At 44.4% G+C, this 16,072-nt stretch overlaps 1 protein-coding gene across 5 annotated transcripts in view; it reads left to right on the top strand.

The window, feature by feature from the left end:
- Positions 1–16,072, top strand: part of Arih2 (ariadne RBR E3 ubiquitin protein ligase 2) — a 53,740-nt gene that overhangs the window by 36,102 nt on the left and 1,566 nt on the right. For all 5 annotated transcript variants that reach the window (XM_051140344.1, XM_051140343.1, XM_051140345.1 and 2 more), the window contains 10 exons: positions 2,506–2,569; positions 3,272–3,422; positions 5,052–5,173; positions 7,431–7,540; positions 9,179–9,296; positions 10,603–10,653; positions 10,747–10,768; positions 13,440–13,591; positions 13,819–13,962; positions 14,526–14,594. In XM_051140344.1, the coding sequence (XP_050996301.1) occupies positions 2,506–2,569; positions 3,272–3,422; positions 5,052–5,173; positions 7,431–7,540; positions 9,179–9,296; positions 10,603–10,653; positions 10,747–10,768; positions 13,440–13,591; positions 13,819–13,962; positions 14,526–14,594 (1,003 nt within the window). The remainder of the gene's footprint in view (positions 1–2,505; positions 2,570–3,271; positions 3,423–5,051; positions 5,174–7,430; positions 7,541–9,178; positions 9,297–10,602; positions 10,654–10,746; positions 10,769–13,439; positions 13,592–13,818; positions 13,963–14,525; positions 14,595–16,072) is intronic.

Genomic DNA, 16,072 nt, shown 5'->3' with positions numbered 1-16,072 from the left:
CAAAAGGGGTACATATCTTGAGTCCCATCCATTGAAGAACGCTAAGGCAAAAATTTACATGACAAGAACCCAGAGGCCACGATAGAGGGGTGTTACTTACTGCTTGTTCTCCATGCCTTGGTCAGCCTGCTCCTTGTATCCAGGGCCACCAGCCCAGGGGTATCACCACCCACAATAGGCTGGGCCCTCCCCCATCAGTAACTAATTTAGGCTTGCCCTACAGCCTGATCTTTTGGTTTGGTTTGGGTTTTGAGACAGCTGGTACATAGCTCTGGCTGTCCTGGAACATACTGTGTAGACCAGGCTGGTCTCTGCCTTTGAGTGCGGGGGGTCAAAAATGTGCATTACCAGCCTGATCTTAGGGAAGTGTTTTCTTAATCAAGGTTCCCTCCTCTCAGGTGATTCTAGCTTGTGTTAAATTGATATAAAAAGTAGCCAGTATATATCCTAAGCATAGCATCCCTCAGTGCTGCCCACCCACTGTGGTGGTTCCTGACGTTTTGGAGCATACTCACACATACCTGTACTTCTAAAATACTTGATCATATTTCATACCCTTTTCTTTACGTTTCTCTAATCTCTTCAGCATACTCTTCTATTTCATCTTTAATGTTACTATACAGGTGCTTCATATATATTTAAACTAGTTGTTTGGCAGCAGATTTAGTTAAAAATCTATCAAAGCCAGGCGATGGTCGTGCATGCCTTTAATCCCAGCACTAGCGAGGCAGAGGCAGACAGATCTCTGAGTTCCAGGCCAGCCTGGTCTTCAGAGTAAGTTCTAGCACAGCCAGGACTGTTACACAGAAAAAACCCTGTCTCCAAAAAACCAAAAATCTTCTGTGTCTGTGTGCAATAGAACGATCCCACCCCCACCCCCACCCCCACCCCAACCCCCCACCCCACCTCACCCCCAAAACTTGAAAAATGGTTGGGTGTGATGGAACACGCCTTTAACAGTTTTGATGAAATAGGCAAGTGCTTTCCCAAAGAGCTATATCCCCAGCCCCATTTTACCCTTTTTTTTTTTTATGATTTATTTATTTATTATGTATACAGTGCTCTGCCTGCAGGTGCTCACCAGAAGGCATTAGATCACATTATAGATGGTTGTGGTTGCTGGAAATTGAACTCAGGTCCTTTGGAAGAACAGCCAATGCTGTTAACCTCTCAGCCATCTCTCTAGCCCCTATATTTTGAAGTAGGATTTTGCACCGGGCGTGGTGGCGCACGCCTTTAATCCCAGCACTCAGGAGGCAGAGGCAGGTGTATCTCTGTGAGTTCAAGGCCAGCCAGGACTACACACAGAAACACTGTCTCAAAAACCAAACAAACAAAAATAAGATTTTGCTAAATTGCTTAGGTGCCCTAAGTCTCTTTTGCCTTTAACCTGTGCCTGGAGTAACTGGGAATACAGGCCTGTGCTACCAAGCTTAGCTGGAGTGGATGGTCATTTGGGGTGGGTGCTGCTGTATGAACGGTAGGAAGTCTGGCAGCGCCTCTAGGCTTCACCTGCTGCGCGTCAATAGCAGTGGCACCCCACGTCCTTGACAGTCACAGACAGCTTCGCTGGGGATGGTAACTTCTGTCTCTTCCTCTTGAGTACTGACTTTACATACATGTGCTGCCAAGGTAATGTAGTGCAGGGCGTCAAACCCCAGCACCGTGTGCATGCTAAGCAAGTACTCTACTAAGCTGTGTCCTTACACCATTCCTTTTATATATTCTTATTTTCCTTAATTATGTATCATTATTTGTATGACTTTACAACTTTATAAACATAAAATTATGGTGTTTGTAGTCTTCAGTTTTGTATTTATATGGTTGCATTTTATACTGTCCTCTCATCAGAAGACATTTATCTTCTCTCTCAAAAAAACTTTTTGAGGGCTGGAGATGTGGGTTAATGGGTTAGGAGTGCTTACTGCTCTTGCAGAGGACCCATACTCAATACCTAGCACCACATGGTAGCACTCTACTGGCTATAACTCTGCTTTCAGGGAGTCCAGTGCCCTCTCCTGCCTACGTGGCATGAGGCATGCCTATTGTGCGTGACAGAAAAAATGTTCGCACACATTAAATAAATATTAAAAATAAGACAAAACAGCTGGACATAGTGGACAACACCCCTTCAATTTCAGCACTTGGACAGTAGAGACAGACAGATCTATGAGAGTTCAAGGACAACCTGGTCTACACAGTGAGTTCAGGACAGCCAGGGCTACATAGTAAAAAAACTTCCATCTCCAACCCTCTTGCCCATGCACCTCTTAAGATAGAAGGAAACTTGGTTCAATAAAGAAGCTATCAGATATAACCTCAAACTCACTATGTAGAATAAGCTTGGCTCAGATTGCAGGTGCTAGGATTATAGAGATGGTGCCATTATCCTGACAAAGTGGAAATACTTTGATGTAACCGCAACACACGACGGTTTGATCTGTTATTGAGAGTTTAAAATGTCTTTAGTTCTGATTCTCTGCATTTGTGCCTTTTACTTTCTAGGTACAGGTCTAATTCTGCTCAGCTGCTTGTTGAGGCTCGAGTTCAGCCTAATCCATCAAAACATGTGAGTGTTTCCTGCTTGAGTGAGGCTTTGAATGTCCATGGTTCTCTGGCTTGCAGTGTTAGCACCTGCCTTTTTTCTGTGCTATATAGCATGTCCAAGATCTTTATTTTGCTTCTAATTTTAAAATCTTTTACAATTCGTTCTTATTTATTTATTTTGGTTTTTGGTGGGTTGTTTTGTTTGAGACAGGGTTTCTCTGTCTGGCTTTCTCTGTGTGGCTTTGGATGCCATGGAAATCACTCTGTAGCCCAGGCTTGGCCTGAAACTCATAGACATCTTCCTGTCTTTGCCTCCCGATTGCTGGGATTAAAGACATGTGCCACTATGCCTGATGTTTTATTGTTTATTATAAATATTTATTTTACTTACTCTGTATGAGTGTTTCGCCTGTATATATGCATGTGTACTACATGCCTGGTGTGCATGGAGGCCAGCAGAGGCCATTGAGTTCCCTAGACCTCGAGTTACAAGTGGGTGTGGGTTGCCATGTGGGTGCTGGGAACCTAACCCAAGGTCTTCTGCAAAAACAAGAACCCCAGAAGTTAGTACATTTTGTGAGTTAGGCATAATTATGAGCAAACTACTGTTCTTGACAAACTACAGTGTGGGCTGTGAGAGCCTTTACAGTTCAGCCTTTCAGAACCTATATCTGAGTTTGATATTGAAAGTCTTTGGCTTATGTGGCTACATCTCTCTTTCTAGGTCCCCCCATCCCATCCCCCTCACCACTGTGCAGTATGTATGCAGTTTGTTCGGAAGGAAAACCTACTCTCTCTGGCCTGCCAACATCAGTTTTGCCGAAGCTGCTGGGAGCAGCATTGCTCAGTGCTAGTCAAGGATGGTGTTGGTGTAGGTGAGTCTACACCAAACATAAATTTGGCTCTCAAAACATGCTTTTTAGAAAGGTTTTTAAATTATACTTATTTATTTGATTTTATGTATATAAGTGCTTTGTCTGCATGTAGCTCTGTGTACTATGTGTGTGGTGCCTGTGGAGGTCAGAAGAGGGTAGGGGACCCCCTGGAGTTGGAGTTACAGGTGCTTGTGATGATCATGTGGCTTCTGGGATGGAACCCAGGTTCTCTGAAAGAGCAACAAGTGCTTTTAACTGCTGAGTCATCTCTCTAGCCTTAAAATATTTGTCTTTTTTGGGTTTTTGGGTTTGGTTTGGTTTGGTTTGGTTTTTTGTTTTTCCGAGACAGAGTTTTTCTGTGTAGCCTTGGCTGTCCTAGACTCACTTTGTAGACCAGGATAGTTTCAAACTCACATCAATCCACCTGCCTCTGCCTCCTGGGTGCTGGGATTAAAGGCATGTGCCACCATGCCTGGCTCATTTTCGTATACTTAAGTAAACATTTCTCCTAAAATTGACAGATTTTTTTAAAAAGATTTATTTATTACATATACAGTGCTCTGCCTACATGTATGCCTGCACACCAGAAGAGGGCACCAGATCTCATTATAGATGGTTGTGAGCCACCATGTGGTTGCTAGGAATTGAACTCAGGACCTTTGGAAGAGCAGCCAGTGCTCTTAACCTCTGAGCCAAATCTCCAGCCCAGATTGACATACTTTATAGTCAGATCTAGTGGTTTCTAAATCCACCAGTTTAAATAGTAGCACCGTTTTCTAAAGTCTCCAGCAAAATGCAAAAACTATAGGTTTCACAAGTACTGGTGTGAGGAAAAGATGATGTTCTCTCACCTTTAAGTGAACTGTCCTTTACTCAGCATTGGTGACATGCACCTTTGGTTTTTTGAGACAGGGTTTCTCTGTAGCCTTGGCTGTCCTGGACTCACTTTGCAGATCAGCTGGCCTTGAACTCACAGCAATCCACCTGCCTCTGCCTCCCAAATGCTGGGATTAATGGCGTGCGCCACCATGCCCAGCCTGTGACATGCACCTTTAATCATAGCACTAGGTAGACAGAGACAGGTGGATCTCTGAGTTGGAGGTCAACCTGGTCTATAGAGCTACTTCCACAACAGCAAGGGAAACCCTGTCTCAAAAAAACAGAAAAAAGAAAAGAAAGAAACTGTCCTTTGAGCTGCCTACTATGTCTTGATTCCTTCTACTGCCGTTTGGCAATGTAACCTATAGACATGTGGGTCACTAGGTCTATAATGATCTTTTGTTTTTTGAGACAGGTGCTTATGGTGATATTTGGGTAATTGGGCACAATATCTGGGTTACATTACTGTGAAAACATGTTCATTTCTCTCTTTGAGTAAGTTCTTGATAAATTTTTTGTTTTGTTTTTTGAGACAGGGTTTCTCTGTTATCTTGGCTATCCTGGACTCACTTTGTAGACCAGGCTGGCCTTGAACAAATGTGCTGGGATTAAAGGCATGTGCTACCTGCTTGGCTTTGATAAATATTGTAAACAAAGGATTTACTATATGAAATCAGAATTTGTTGGTTGAACTTAGTATTTTATGTATTTTGCAATATGGTTATCCATCACATTATTTTTGTTCAATAGGAGTCTCATGTATGGCTCAGGATTGTCCACTCCGAACACCAGAGGACTTTGTATTTCCCTTGCTTCCCAACGAAGAGTTGAGAGATAAATACAGGCGCTACCTCTTTAGGGACTATGTGGAGGTATGGATAGCACTGTCTTCCTGGGCCTACCTTACACACTATAATTATAGCTGCCATTAGGTAATGAGTGGTAAAACATAGCTTGTGGGGCTGGAGAAATGGTTCTGCGCTTCAGAGTCTTGAAGAGGAGCTGAGCTAGTTCTCAGCACTTGTGTCCTATCTGTAACTCCAGCTCTAGCAGACCTGACACCTTCTTCTGGTCTCTCTAGGCACCTTCATGGACATGCATATACCTGCCCACACCCTACATTAGGCCCATAATTTAATATTATATATAAATAAAAACCTTATTGACAGAAAAGCCACTGTGTAAATCCCAGATCTCTTACTTGTTTGTTATGAGACCACTTGCTCATTAGTTTGCCTAAGTCTTGCCTTCCACTCCATAATCTGTACAGTCATCCCAACATATACAGATGACCAAGCAAGCAGAGCCAGGCATCTTATGTGAGCAGCTCAAGAGTTGCTATTCCAGGGGCTGGAGAAATGACTCAGAGGTTAAGAGCACTGTTCTTCCTAGGGTCATGAGTTCAATTCCCAGCAATCACATGGTGGCTCACAACCATCTATAACGTGATCTGGTGCCAGGCAGAATACTGTACAAATAATAAATAAATAAATATATTTTTTAAAAAGTTGTTATTCCATTAGATTTTCTGTACAGTTCAGCCCAGAGAAGGTCTGTTTTGCTTTGTATTTTTGGCAATTTGAAAACTTGCTTAGGATTCCAACTTAGTTATTTTTAGGTTCCTTTCTCTTCTTGGGCTATCTGTGAAGCATAATTTTCATCTTTGTCTTTTATGACTTAGTTTTAAAGGCTAATTGGGGGCTGGAGAGATGGCTCAGCAGTTAAGAGCTCTCCCAGAGGTCCTGAGTTCAATTCCTGGCAACCACTTGGTGGCTCACAACCATCTATACTGGGATCTGATGTCCTCTTCTGTCATGCAAGTGTACATGCAGATAGAGTGCTTATATACATAAATAAATCTTTTTTAAAAAGCGTGTTGGGGGCTGGAGAGATGGCTCAGAGGTTAAGAGCACTGCTTGCTCTTCCAAAGGTGCTGAGTTCAATTCCCAGCAACCACATCGTGGCTCACAACCATCTATAATGAGATCTGGTGCTCTCTTCTGGTGTACATAATAAATAAATAAATCTTTAAAAAAAAAAAAAAAGCGTGTTGGATTGGTTGTCTTGTGCACATGAGGACGAACACAAGGCTTTATTCTTTGCGGTATTTGCTGCCTTGTATAGACTGTTGAGAATCTTTGAGCCCTCCAGCTGTTAGATGCCCGGGTCACTGAGCTGTGTTCTCATCCAACCCATATCAAAGCATCTTTTCCCAGGCCCCATTCTCCCTGTGTTGACCAGGCTGCCCATGATCAAACTCCCTGGGCTCCAGCAGTTCTCCTGCCTGACTCTTCCAAGGAGCTAGAGTCTAGTCAGACAGACCTGCACCCAGCCTACAGGCGTTACTCTATGCCGCCACCACCTCCTCTTCCTTTTAAGATTGATTGGTTGGTTGATTGATTAGTTTACAGTGTTCTGCTTGACTGCCAGAAGAGGGTTATAAGTCACCATGTGGTTGCTGTGAATTGAACTCAGGACCTCTGGAAGAACAGCCAGCGGTCTTTTTTTGTTTTGTTTTATTGTGGGGTTTTGTTGTTGTTGTTTTGTTTTTAGTTTTTCGAGACAGGGTTTCTCTGTGTAGCCTTGGCTGTCCTGGACTCACTTTGTAGACCAGGCTGACCTCGAATTCACAGCGATCAGCCTGCCTCTGCCTCCCAAGTGCTGAGATTAAAGGCGTGCGCCACCACGCCCAGCATTCTTTTTTTTTTTTTTTTTTTTTTTTAAATATTTATTTATTGTATATGAGTGCTTTATCTGCAGAAGAGGACATCAGATCACACTATAGATGGCTGTGAGCCACCATGTGGTTGCTGGGAATTGAACTCAGGATCTCTGGAAGAGCAGGCGGCGCTCTTAACCACTGAGCCATCTCTCCAGCCCAACGCCCAGCATTCTTAACCTCTGAGCCATCTCTCCAGCCCCTAGCTCTGTACCTTCTTACAAAATAACTTTAAGATGAACAAAGGTTCTCTTCAGTAATTAGTTAATATCTGTTCGTCACAACATCCATCCTAAATTTTAGTCCTTTGATATAAGTCATCAGCGGAAAGTACCAAGGCACTTAAGCAGTCTGTTTGAGAGGCAACACTTAGGAGATCTTCTCATCATTTCCCTTTGCTGTGTTCACAGAGTCATTACCAGCTCCAGCTGTGCCCTGGTGCAGACTGCCCCATGGTTATTCGGGTACAGGAGCCTAGAGCTCGCCGAGTGCAGTGTAATCGGTGCAACGAGGTCTTCTGGTAAGGAGAGTGAGTGCTGAGCAGTCCTGGGCTCATGGCCCATCTCTCTCCGGACAGCACTGCTGCTGAGTGTGCAGTCAGGGCTGGGAGAGGTGGAGTGTCTGTTGTACGTGAGTGCTCTGCTCCAGGTGGCCAGGGTTGTGCCCAGCATTTCATATTCCTCGGGCATTTTTGATAAATGAACAAACTCTGAAGACAAGTAAGAGATTCCTTGAGATTTAGGTTTATGCTACAATCATGACCCAGATATGTCTGCCTTTACTGACAAGTCACATCTGACTTCAATATCTTTATCTTTCTCTGTTTTAAACTTTTCTTAGCTAACATTTTAAACTTAAATTTATTAGCTGGCCATGGTAGCACATGTCTTTAATCTCAGCACTCAGGAGGCAGAGGCAGGTGGATCACTGTGAGTTCAAGGCCAGCCTGGTCTACAAAGGGAGTGAGTCTAGGACAGCCAGGGCTGTCATTTTTTTTGATTTGAGACAAGGACCTGTTAGGCAACTTTGGCTAATGTGGAACTTACTTTGTAGACCAGACTGTCCTCAAACTCAAATAGATCTGCCCTCTAAGAGCTGGTATTAGTGCTAGGATTGACTTCATGTACCATCCGACTGGCACTGGCTGACTTGTATAAAACTGTGATTTATGAGTGAATTCTACATGTAAGGTTCTTTTCATTCAGTAAATTCCATAGGCACAATTTAAACTTACCAATTTCTTTCCAAGTGACAAGCTTCTGTCCAGCCATTTTCCCTGCATTATCACAACTGTGGGATTAGCTCTGTCGTCATCTTTGTGTTCTAGGTGAGGAAATCAAGGTACAAAGAAAATAAACTACTAGTAAATAGCAGAGCCATAATTTAAAGGGTTTTTTTGCTTTTTTATTGTATATGAGTGTTTTATCTGCATGTACTCCTGCACACCAGAAGCGGACACCAGATCTCACTACAGATGGTTGTGAGGCACCATGTGGTTGCTGGGAATTGAACTCAGGTCCTCTGGAAGAGCAGACAGTGCTCTTAACCGCTGAGCCATCTCTCCAGCCCCAGAGCCGTAATTTAGATTCAGGTCTGTCCTAATTGAACCTCCCTGGAAGATTCATGGGCTGGATAACTGTGTGTGTCTCCTTCCTTTCCGTCTCCCCAAAAGTTGAGAACTGAACAGGTGCTGCCTTCAGACCTTTACTGTTGGCTTGTACAATAGGAAATTGAAAACACGGGTCCTAGTGCTTTTATTTTAGGCATGTGTAGCCCTGGCTGTTCTAGAACCCACTGTATAGACCAGGCTGGCTTTGAAGCCAGAGATCTGCCTCTCCCTCCAGAGTGCCACCTCCAACCAGTTTCATCTTCAGTCCTCCCCCCCCCCCCAACTCCCCCTCTCTTTTAGCTTTTCGAGACAGGGTTTTCCTGTGTAGTCCTGGACTCAATTTGTAGATGCATTTGTGCATCCTTACATGCAAATCTAGCCAGAGGCATAGAGAAGTTCCCCAAAATCTCAGTCCTCCTTTAAACCTGAATTAAGTTGCTCTTCAGAGTACAGCACCTGCCTCCCAAGGAACTGAGCTCATGGCTAAAATGTAAAACATGAAACCCTGGCTTGAGGAATATTTGAATGTGTTTCTTTTCCAATTTCAAGTTTCAAGTGTCGACAGATGTATCATGCCCCCACAGACTGCGCCACAATCCGGAAATGGCTCACCAAGTGTGCAGATGACTCCGAAACGGCTAACTACATTAGTGCTCACACTAAAGACGTAAGGACTATATGTTACCTGTAATGCATCTTTCCTGTGGAATGCTGGCTAGGGCTCTCCCCAAAGACTGGCCATCTGAGCAGACAATCAACCATGCCCAGTATAGTTTTATCAGTTTTTTATTATTTATTTAATTTAATTTTTGTTTGTTTGGTTTTTTGAGACAGAGTTTCTCTTTGTAGCCCTGACTGTTCTGGAGTTCCAGGACAGTCAGAGCTACATAATAGAGAGACCCTGTCTCAAAATTTTAAAAAAATATTTTTTTCTTACTTCATATGTATGAATGTTCTGCCTGAAAGTATGTATATGTACCACATGCATGTCTTTTGGGTACTCTGGAACTGGAGTTATAGATGATTCTGAGCCACGTGTGGTGCTAGGAATTAAACCCTGCTCGGCATCAAGTGCTGTTAACTGCTGAGCCATCTCTAATTCCAGATGCTTTTTTTTTTTTTTTTTTTTTTTTTTTTCCAAGACAGGGTTTCTCTGTAGACCAGGCTGGCCTCGAACTCACAGGGATCCACCTGCCTCTGCCTCCCAAGTGCTGGGATTAAAGGCATGCACCACCACTGCCCGGCTCACATGCATTTATTTTAATAAAATTCCAAAATACTTAGAAAAGTGTGAACCAAAGCAGAACAAATTAGAGGAAAAAAAAATCCTAATTTTTATTGAATGTATACCAAACTTTGATAGCCCTCAGAATGAAGTAGTTAGTTGGCATAGCTCATAAATAGCAAAACTGTAATACACAGTTATTCTCAATACTTATTAAAGCTTAGCCTGGGGGAAGGATCCAGTGTTCCCTTTGCAAACTCACTGTCTCACTTGGAATCACAGACTGCTTCACCTTGGTGGAAGGTTCCGTGTCAGTCTGGTCTTGCTGGCCTTTTTCAAGTCAGTGGAGTTTTGAGGTAGTTTCCACGCTCTCTTCTGGAACCTATCATCCAAGCCAGCTGACTAGGACTTAGTCCAGAGTGGCCCATCTCCTAGCAGGCACGCAGGCAGGCAGGCCGGCCTTCTGCTGCCTCAGCCTGGCCTTAATCTGAGTGGCATCAAAGCAAGGACAGATGGAGAGGATTTAGTGGGGCTCAGCTGACACTTGAATTATTTCAGAACCAAGCGTACTGACCTCATTTCCTTGAGTTGCTGTTCCAGCCTCAGCTACCTGTCACATTTAAGTGAAACATTCCGCCCCAGAAGTGCTTGGGATGGGATATTAGGCACAGGTGCCTGGAGTTTTGTGTATTTTTTCTTAGAGCTGGGCTGATGATGTGTAGCCTAATGGCCCCTTCTGTCTCCTTAGTGTCCCAAGTGCAACATCTGCATTGAGAAGAACGGAGGATGCAATCACATGGTGAGCAGGGGCATGTAGAGCTTGACATGTGACATAGAGCCCTTGCTCAAAGCATTTTTCCTTAACGTGTTCTCTTCTGTTTCTCTTTGACAGCAATGCTCCAAGTGTAAGCACGGTGAGTCCCAGGCCTGGCCTTTGGTCCAGGGGTGTAGCCTATGTGTCTTGTGCTTTGGTCTCCATTACTTCCTAGTGAGTTCTTTTATAACAACGAAACAGCAAAATAAAGAGGGACCTCCATCGCTTAGATCATTGTAATTGGCATAAGAGCACTTTCGATTTGGGGGCTTAGGAGCATTCTTTTATAATCCTGCTGCCATCTTGCTGACATATGTAGTTAAAAGTCATGTTTGGTGTGACCCTCATGATCCTCAGTAATCCAACAAGACTTAGCTTTTCCTTATCTTTCTTTTATGGACAGGGTCTTGCCAGGCTGGCCTTGAACTCACAGGGATCCACCTGCCTCTGCCTCCCGAGTGCTGGAATTAAAGGCCTATGCCACCACACCCAGCTGTTGTTATTAGTTTTTTGTTTTGTTTTGTTTTGTTTAAAAAAGATTTATTTATTTATAATGTATACAGTGTACACTTGCAGGTCAGAAGAGGGCACCAGATCTCATTCTAGATGGTTGTGAGCCACCATGTGGTTGCTGGGACTTGAACTCAGGACCTCTGGAAGAGTAGACAGTGCTCTTAACCTCTGAGCCATCTCTCCAGCCCTTTTGTTTTATTTTTTTGAGACCAGTTTTACTATGTAGCCTTGGCTGGCTTTGAACTTTAACTATGTAATCAAACTGGCCTCCTGAGTGCTGGATTAAAGGTGAGCACCATCACACACAGTTATTATTGTCTGTTAGGGCTCATGTTGGTGCTATTCCCACAAGCCCTCCATAGTCAAGGGTCTATGGTAAAGTTATATATGGTTTAGAGCAGTGACTCTGAAGACAAGTCACAGGTAGTAACCTGTTCTTTGGTGAGGCCCCATGCGCTCCTTTTCTCTGTATACGTGATGGAGGGAGGGGTCTGTGAAACACTTAGAGCAGTGCAGTATGCGTGTACTCTTTAAGGAGGAGTGGTAGTCAGGCTCCTGCTGTTCTTGCTGCTCTTTTTTCAGGGTACCAAGTAAAACTCTTTCCTTTCTAGCTGGGTGTGGTGGTGCATGCCTTTAATCCCAGCACTCAGGAGGTAGAGGCAGGTGGCTCACTGTGAGTTTGAGGCCAGCTTGGTCTACAAAGCAAGTCCAAGATAGCCAAGGCTACACAGAGAAGCACTGTCTCGGGAAAACAAACAAACAAACACTGTTTCCTTTCTTTTAAAGGAATTGTATGTTATGTGCTGCTATACTCCCAGCTCTATGGGAAGCTGGGCAGGAGAGTCAGTGGATATTTGAGACCCACATGGGTCTCAGACCAATATAAAGAGGAAAGGAAGGAAAGTGATAAGACTGTGTCACACATTCCTAGTGCCCAAAAAGCCTCACTCCTTTGTTTCTCAGCAGAGCTAACTGTCATCCCTACTTTGGTATAGAATTACATCTTTACTAGCACAACCCTAAGCCATGCATTATCCCTTACGGCAGTCGTAGGTGATGAAGGAGGGAAGGGCACCCTGTGACCCACAGTTGCACAGGGTCTTCCAGGAGAAGGACATTGAATAGCTTTGGCTCTCTGCATGTGACTTTTCCTTCTCCACAATGTCCTAACGACCCATTTGGAAAGTCAGTGACCAGGTTAAATGTGTCCTAGGAAACAGAGCTTACGACTGACAGGTTCTCTGGCAGAACATAAGACTAGATGGTGGACATGTAACAAAACTGGTAACTCCACTACATGGCAAGAGTTATGTGAATACTTAGCACACTTGAGGGGTTTTTCTTCTCTCCTTCCTCACTATGGAAACAGAATCATAATTCTGCATATGAGCTATTGAGTAAGTAGAGATTTTATATTAATAGGCACTTTGAAAAGGGTGGGAGAGATGGCTCAGTGAGTGACATCCTTGCTGCAACACAAACATGACGATCTGAATTCAGTCCCCAGAACACAGGTAACAAAGCCAGGCATCGTGGCACATACTTATAATCCTAGTGTTGGAGAGGTAAAGAGGTGAGTCCCTGGGACCTTCTGCCAGCCAGACTAGCCTGCTTGGGTGAGCTCTAGAGCTTGTCTCCAAAAACCAAAAAGAGTGAAGTAAGGTGATATAGCTAGGACCTGAGGAACAACATTCAGAACTGAGCTCTGTGCTCCATGTGTGTACATCCTCATAGGTGTGCACACACCAGAAAAGGAAGAAGCTTTTAGTTCCAGCTTTGTGTATAAAAATCTTTTTTTTTAACTTTTAAATTTAATTTTAACTTATGTGCATTGATGTGAGGGTGTCAGATCTTGGAGTTAGACAGTTGTGAGATGCCATGTAGGTGCTAGGAATTGAACCCGGGACCTTTGGAAGAGCAGACAGTGCTCTTAACCACTGAGCCAACTCTCCAGCCCCTGTGTATAAAAATCTTAAAGCAAACAAGAATTGTGTGGTGGGGAAGAAGCTGACCAGTGAATTTGTACAGTCAGCAGTAAGGCACACAGCATGTGTGCTCATGGGATTGGGAGAGTCCATAGGCCACTGGCTGTTCTAACAAGCTGTGGGAACGGTCAGTTGTGAAAAGAATGAGGATTGCACATCGCTCTGCAAAGAGGCACCCTTTGGAGTTTGTCCTCTGGTTGCCCCTTCACCCTATGCCCGGGAGGAGTGTGCAGCTGTCTGTGAAGGCAAATGGCTTGCCTCTGTCCTGTGCAGACTTCTGCTGGATGTGCCTAGGAGACTGGAAGACGCACGGCAGTGAGTACTATGAGTGCAGCCGCTACAAGGAGAACCCTGACATCGTCAACCAGAGCCAGCAAGCCCAGGCCAGGGAGGCCCTCAAGAAGTACTTATTCTACTTTGAGAGGGTAGGTGTCCCGTGCTGCCCCGCCCCTCACAGCGGGCTGCTTCACGTGGCCTGCTGCGGTGAGAGCTCCTGCGTCTGCTTGGGGATCGTCTCTTATAAATGTAGCTTTTCAGTTGTGCAGGGTGGTGGGGAAGGACATGGATTCCCTTAGTTGAATGGTGGGTCGTGGGTATGGCCTACCAGCCGTGCTGTTTGTCCTTATCCTCTCTACCTTCCTCTGCTTTGTAGTGGGAAAATCACAACAAAAGCTTGCAGCTAGAGGCACAAACATACCAGCGTATTCATGAGAAGATTCAAGAGAGAGTTATGAACAATCTGGGAACTTGGATTGACTGGCAGTACCTGCAGAATGCTGCCAAGCTGTTGGCCAAGGTATCTACCCTCTCACTCTTGCATCACTAGTCCCTGTTTGCTGCAGACATTAGAGTGAGAGGCTACCTCTGAAAGGAGGGAGAATTTGGTACCCTTCACAGCTTTCATGCACATCTATGGGACCCCACTTCCGTGTACTGGATATACTAGACAGCTCAACACTTGGCTAGAGATCGTAGGATTTTCTGATTGGTTTTACTGCCTCTGCCAACAGAGAAAATTAGAGCATTTTCTTCCTTTGTCCTATCTCTGGATAACTAAAAGGAAAATACATGATTGATAAGTATTGAGATATGTAGATTTTAATGTCCAAAGATAGAAAAGCCATGTGGCACCTGGTGGTCATAAACCAGTTTGAAGCATGGTGTTTTTGTGACCACGCTTGTTTCAGTTTTCCCCGTGTCACTCTGTAGTCCATCATCTCTGTTGTTTGTCCTCGCTGCTCTAAGGTCCACAGGTCTAGAGTTACCATTTGCCTGGTCAGATATGAATTCTAAGAGCCACCTAATGGGTGGGTCAATTAGAATCAAAGAGAAAGCTGCTTTTTTTCTTTCCAATTCCAGTGTCGATACACCCTGCAATACACTTACCCATATGCATACTACATGGAGTCTGGTCCCAGGAAAAAGCTGGTAAGTGAAAGCTGCCTTTCCGCTCTTCCCTGCCGTTTTACTGTTTGTTTGGTTTTGGTTTTTCAAGATGGTTTCTCTGTGTATCCCTGGCTGTCCTGGACTCACTTTGTAGACCAGACTGGCCTCGAACTCATAGCGATCTGCCTGCCTCTACCTCCGAGTGCTGAGATTAAAGGTGTGCGCCACCACCGCCCGGTTGAAACCATTTTTTAAATTTTTTATTGTATGTGCATTAGTGTTTTGCCTGCTCACGTGCCAGTGTGAGGGTGCTAGATCACTTGGAGCTAGATATACAGACAATTGTGAACTGCCATGTGGATGCTGAGAATTGAACTCAAGTCCTCTAGAAGAGCCAGTGCTCTTAACTGCTGAGCCATCTCTCCAGGCCCATGAGTGAAGTCATTATGCATAACATTTTATTACCTGGATGTATAGTTACTAAATCAAAGAAGTTGATTTCTTTTTTCTGGGTCTCGAAAAAGAAAAACCAGCCCAGACAGCCTTGAACTTAAAATCTTGCTGTCTCTGCCTCCAGTGCTGAGATTACAGGAACGTACCACCACATAGGCCAAATAATAGTTTGGTCTGAAGCCGGGCGTGGTGGCGCATGCCTTTAATCCCAGCACTCGGGAGGCAGAGGCAGGCGGATCGCGTGAGTTCGAGGCCAGCCTGGTCTACAAAATGTCAGGATGGCCAAGGCTACACAGAGAAACCCTGCCTCAAAAAACCAAAAAAAAAAAAAAAAATAGTTTGGTCTGTCTGTCTTTCTTTCTTTCTTTCTTTCTTTCAGATTGATTTCTTTATTATGCATACAGTGCTTGGCTGCATGTACACCTACAAGCCAGAAGAGGGCACTGGATCACATTGTAGATGGTTGTGAGCCACCATGTGGTTGCTGGGAATTGAACTCAGGACCTCTGTAGGAGCAGTCAGTGCCCTTAACCTCGAGGCATCTCTCCAGCCTCCTTGTTTGGTTTTTCAAAGGATTTCTTTTGTTTGGTTGGTTGATGATGTTGTTGTTGTTGAGATTTATTTATTTATTATGTATACGGTACTCTGCCTGCATGTGTGCCTGCCTGCCAGAAGACGGCACAAGATCACATTGTAGATGGTTGTGAGCAACCATGTGGCTGCTGGGAATTGAACTCAGGACCTTTGGTCCAGAGCAGCCAGTGCTCTTAGCCTCTGAGTCATCTCTCCAGCCCCTGGTTGGTTATTCTGGAGGTAGGTTTCACATAACCCAGGCTGGCCTCAGACTCTAGGTAGCCAGGGGGGACCTTGAGCTTCTGATACTCCTGAGCGTTGGGATTACTGGTGTATGCTACTATACCCAGTCTATACAGCACTGGGAACTGAACCCAACACTTCATATATCCTGGGTAGGTGTTTCACCAACTAAGATAACATCCCTGTCTCCCAATTTATTAAGGCTTCTTATTGGCCAGGTGGCTGGAGGAACATAAAATGTTGAACAAATA

This window comes from Acomys russatus, chromosome 32 (assembly GCF_903995435.1).
Source record: "Acomys russatus chromosome 32, mAcoRus1.1, whole genome shotgun sequence".
Classification (NCBI taxonomy): domain Eukaryota; kingdom Metazoa; phylum Chordata; class Mammalia; order Rodentia; family Muridae; genus Acomys; species Acomys russatus.
This window is presented reverse-complemented; position numbering and strand designations above follow the sequence as displayed.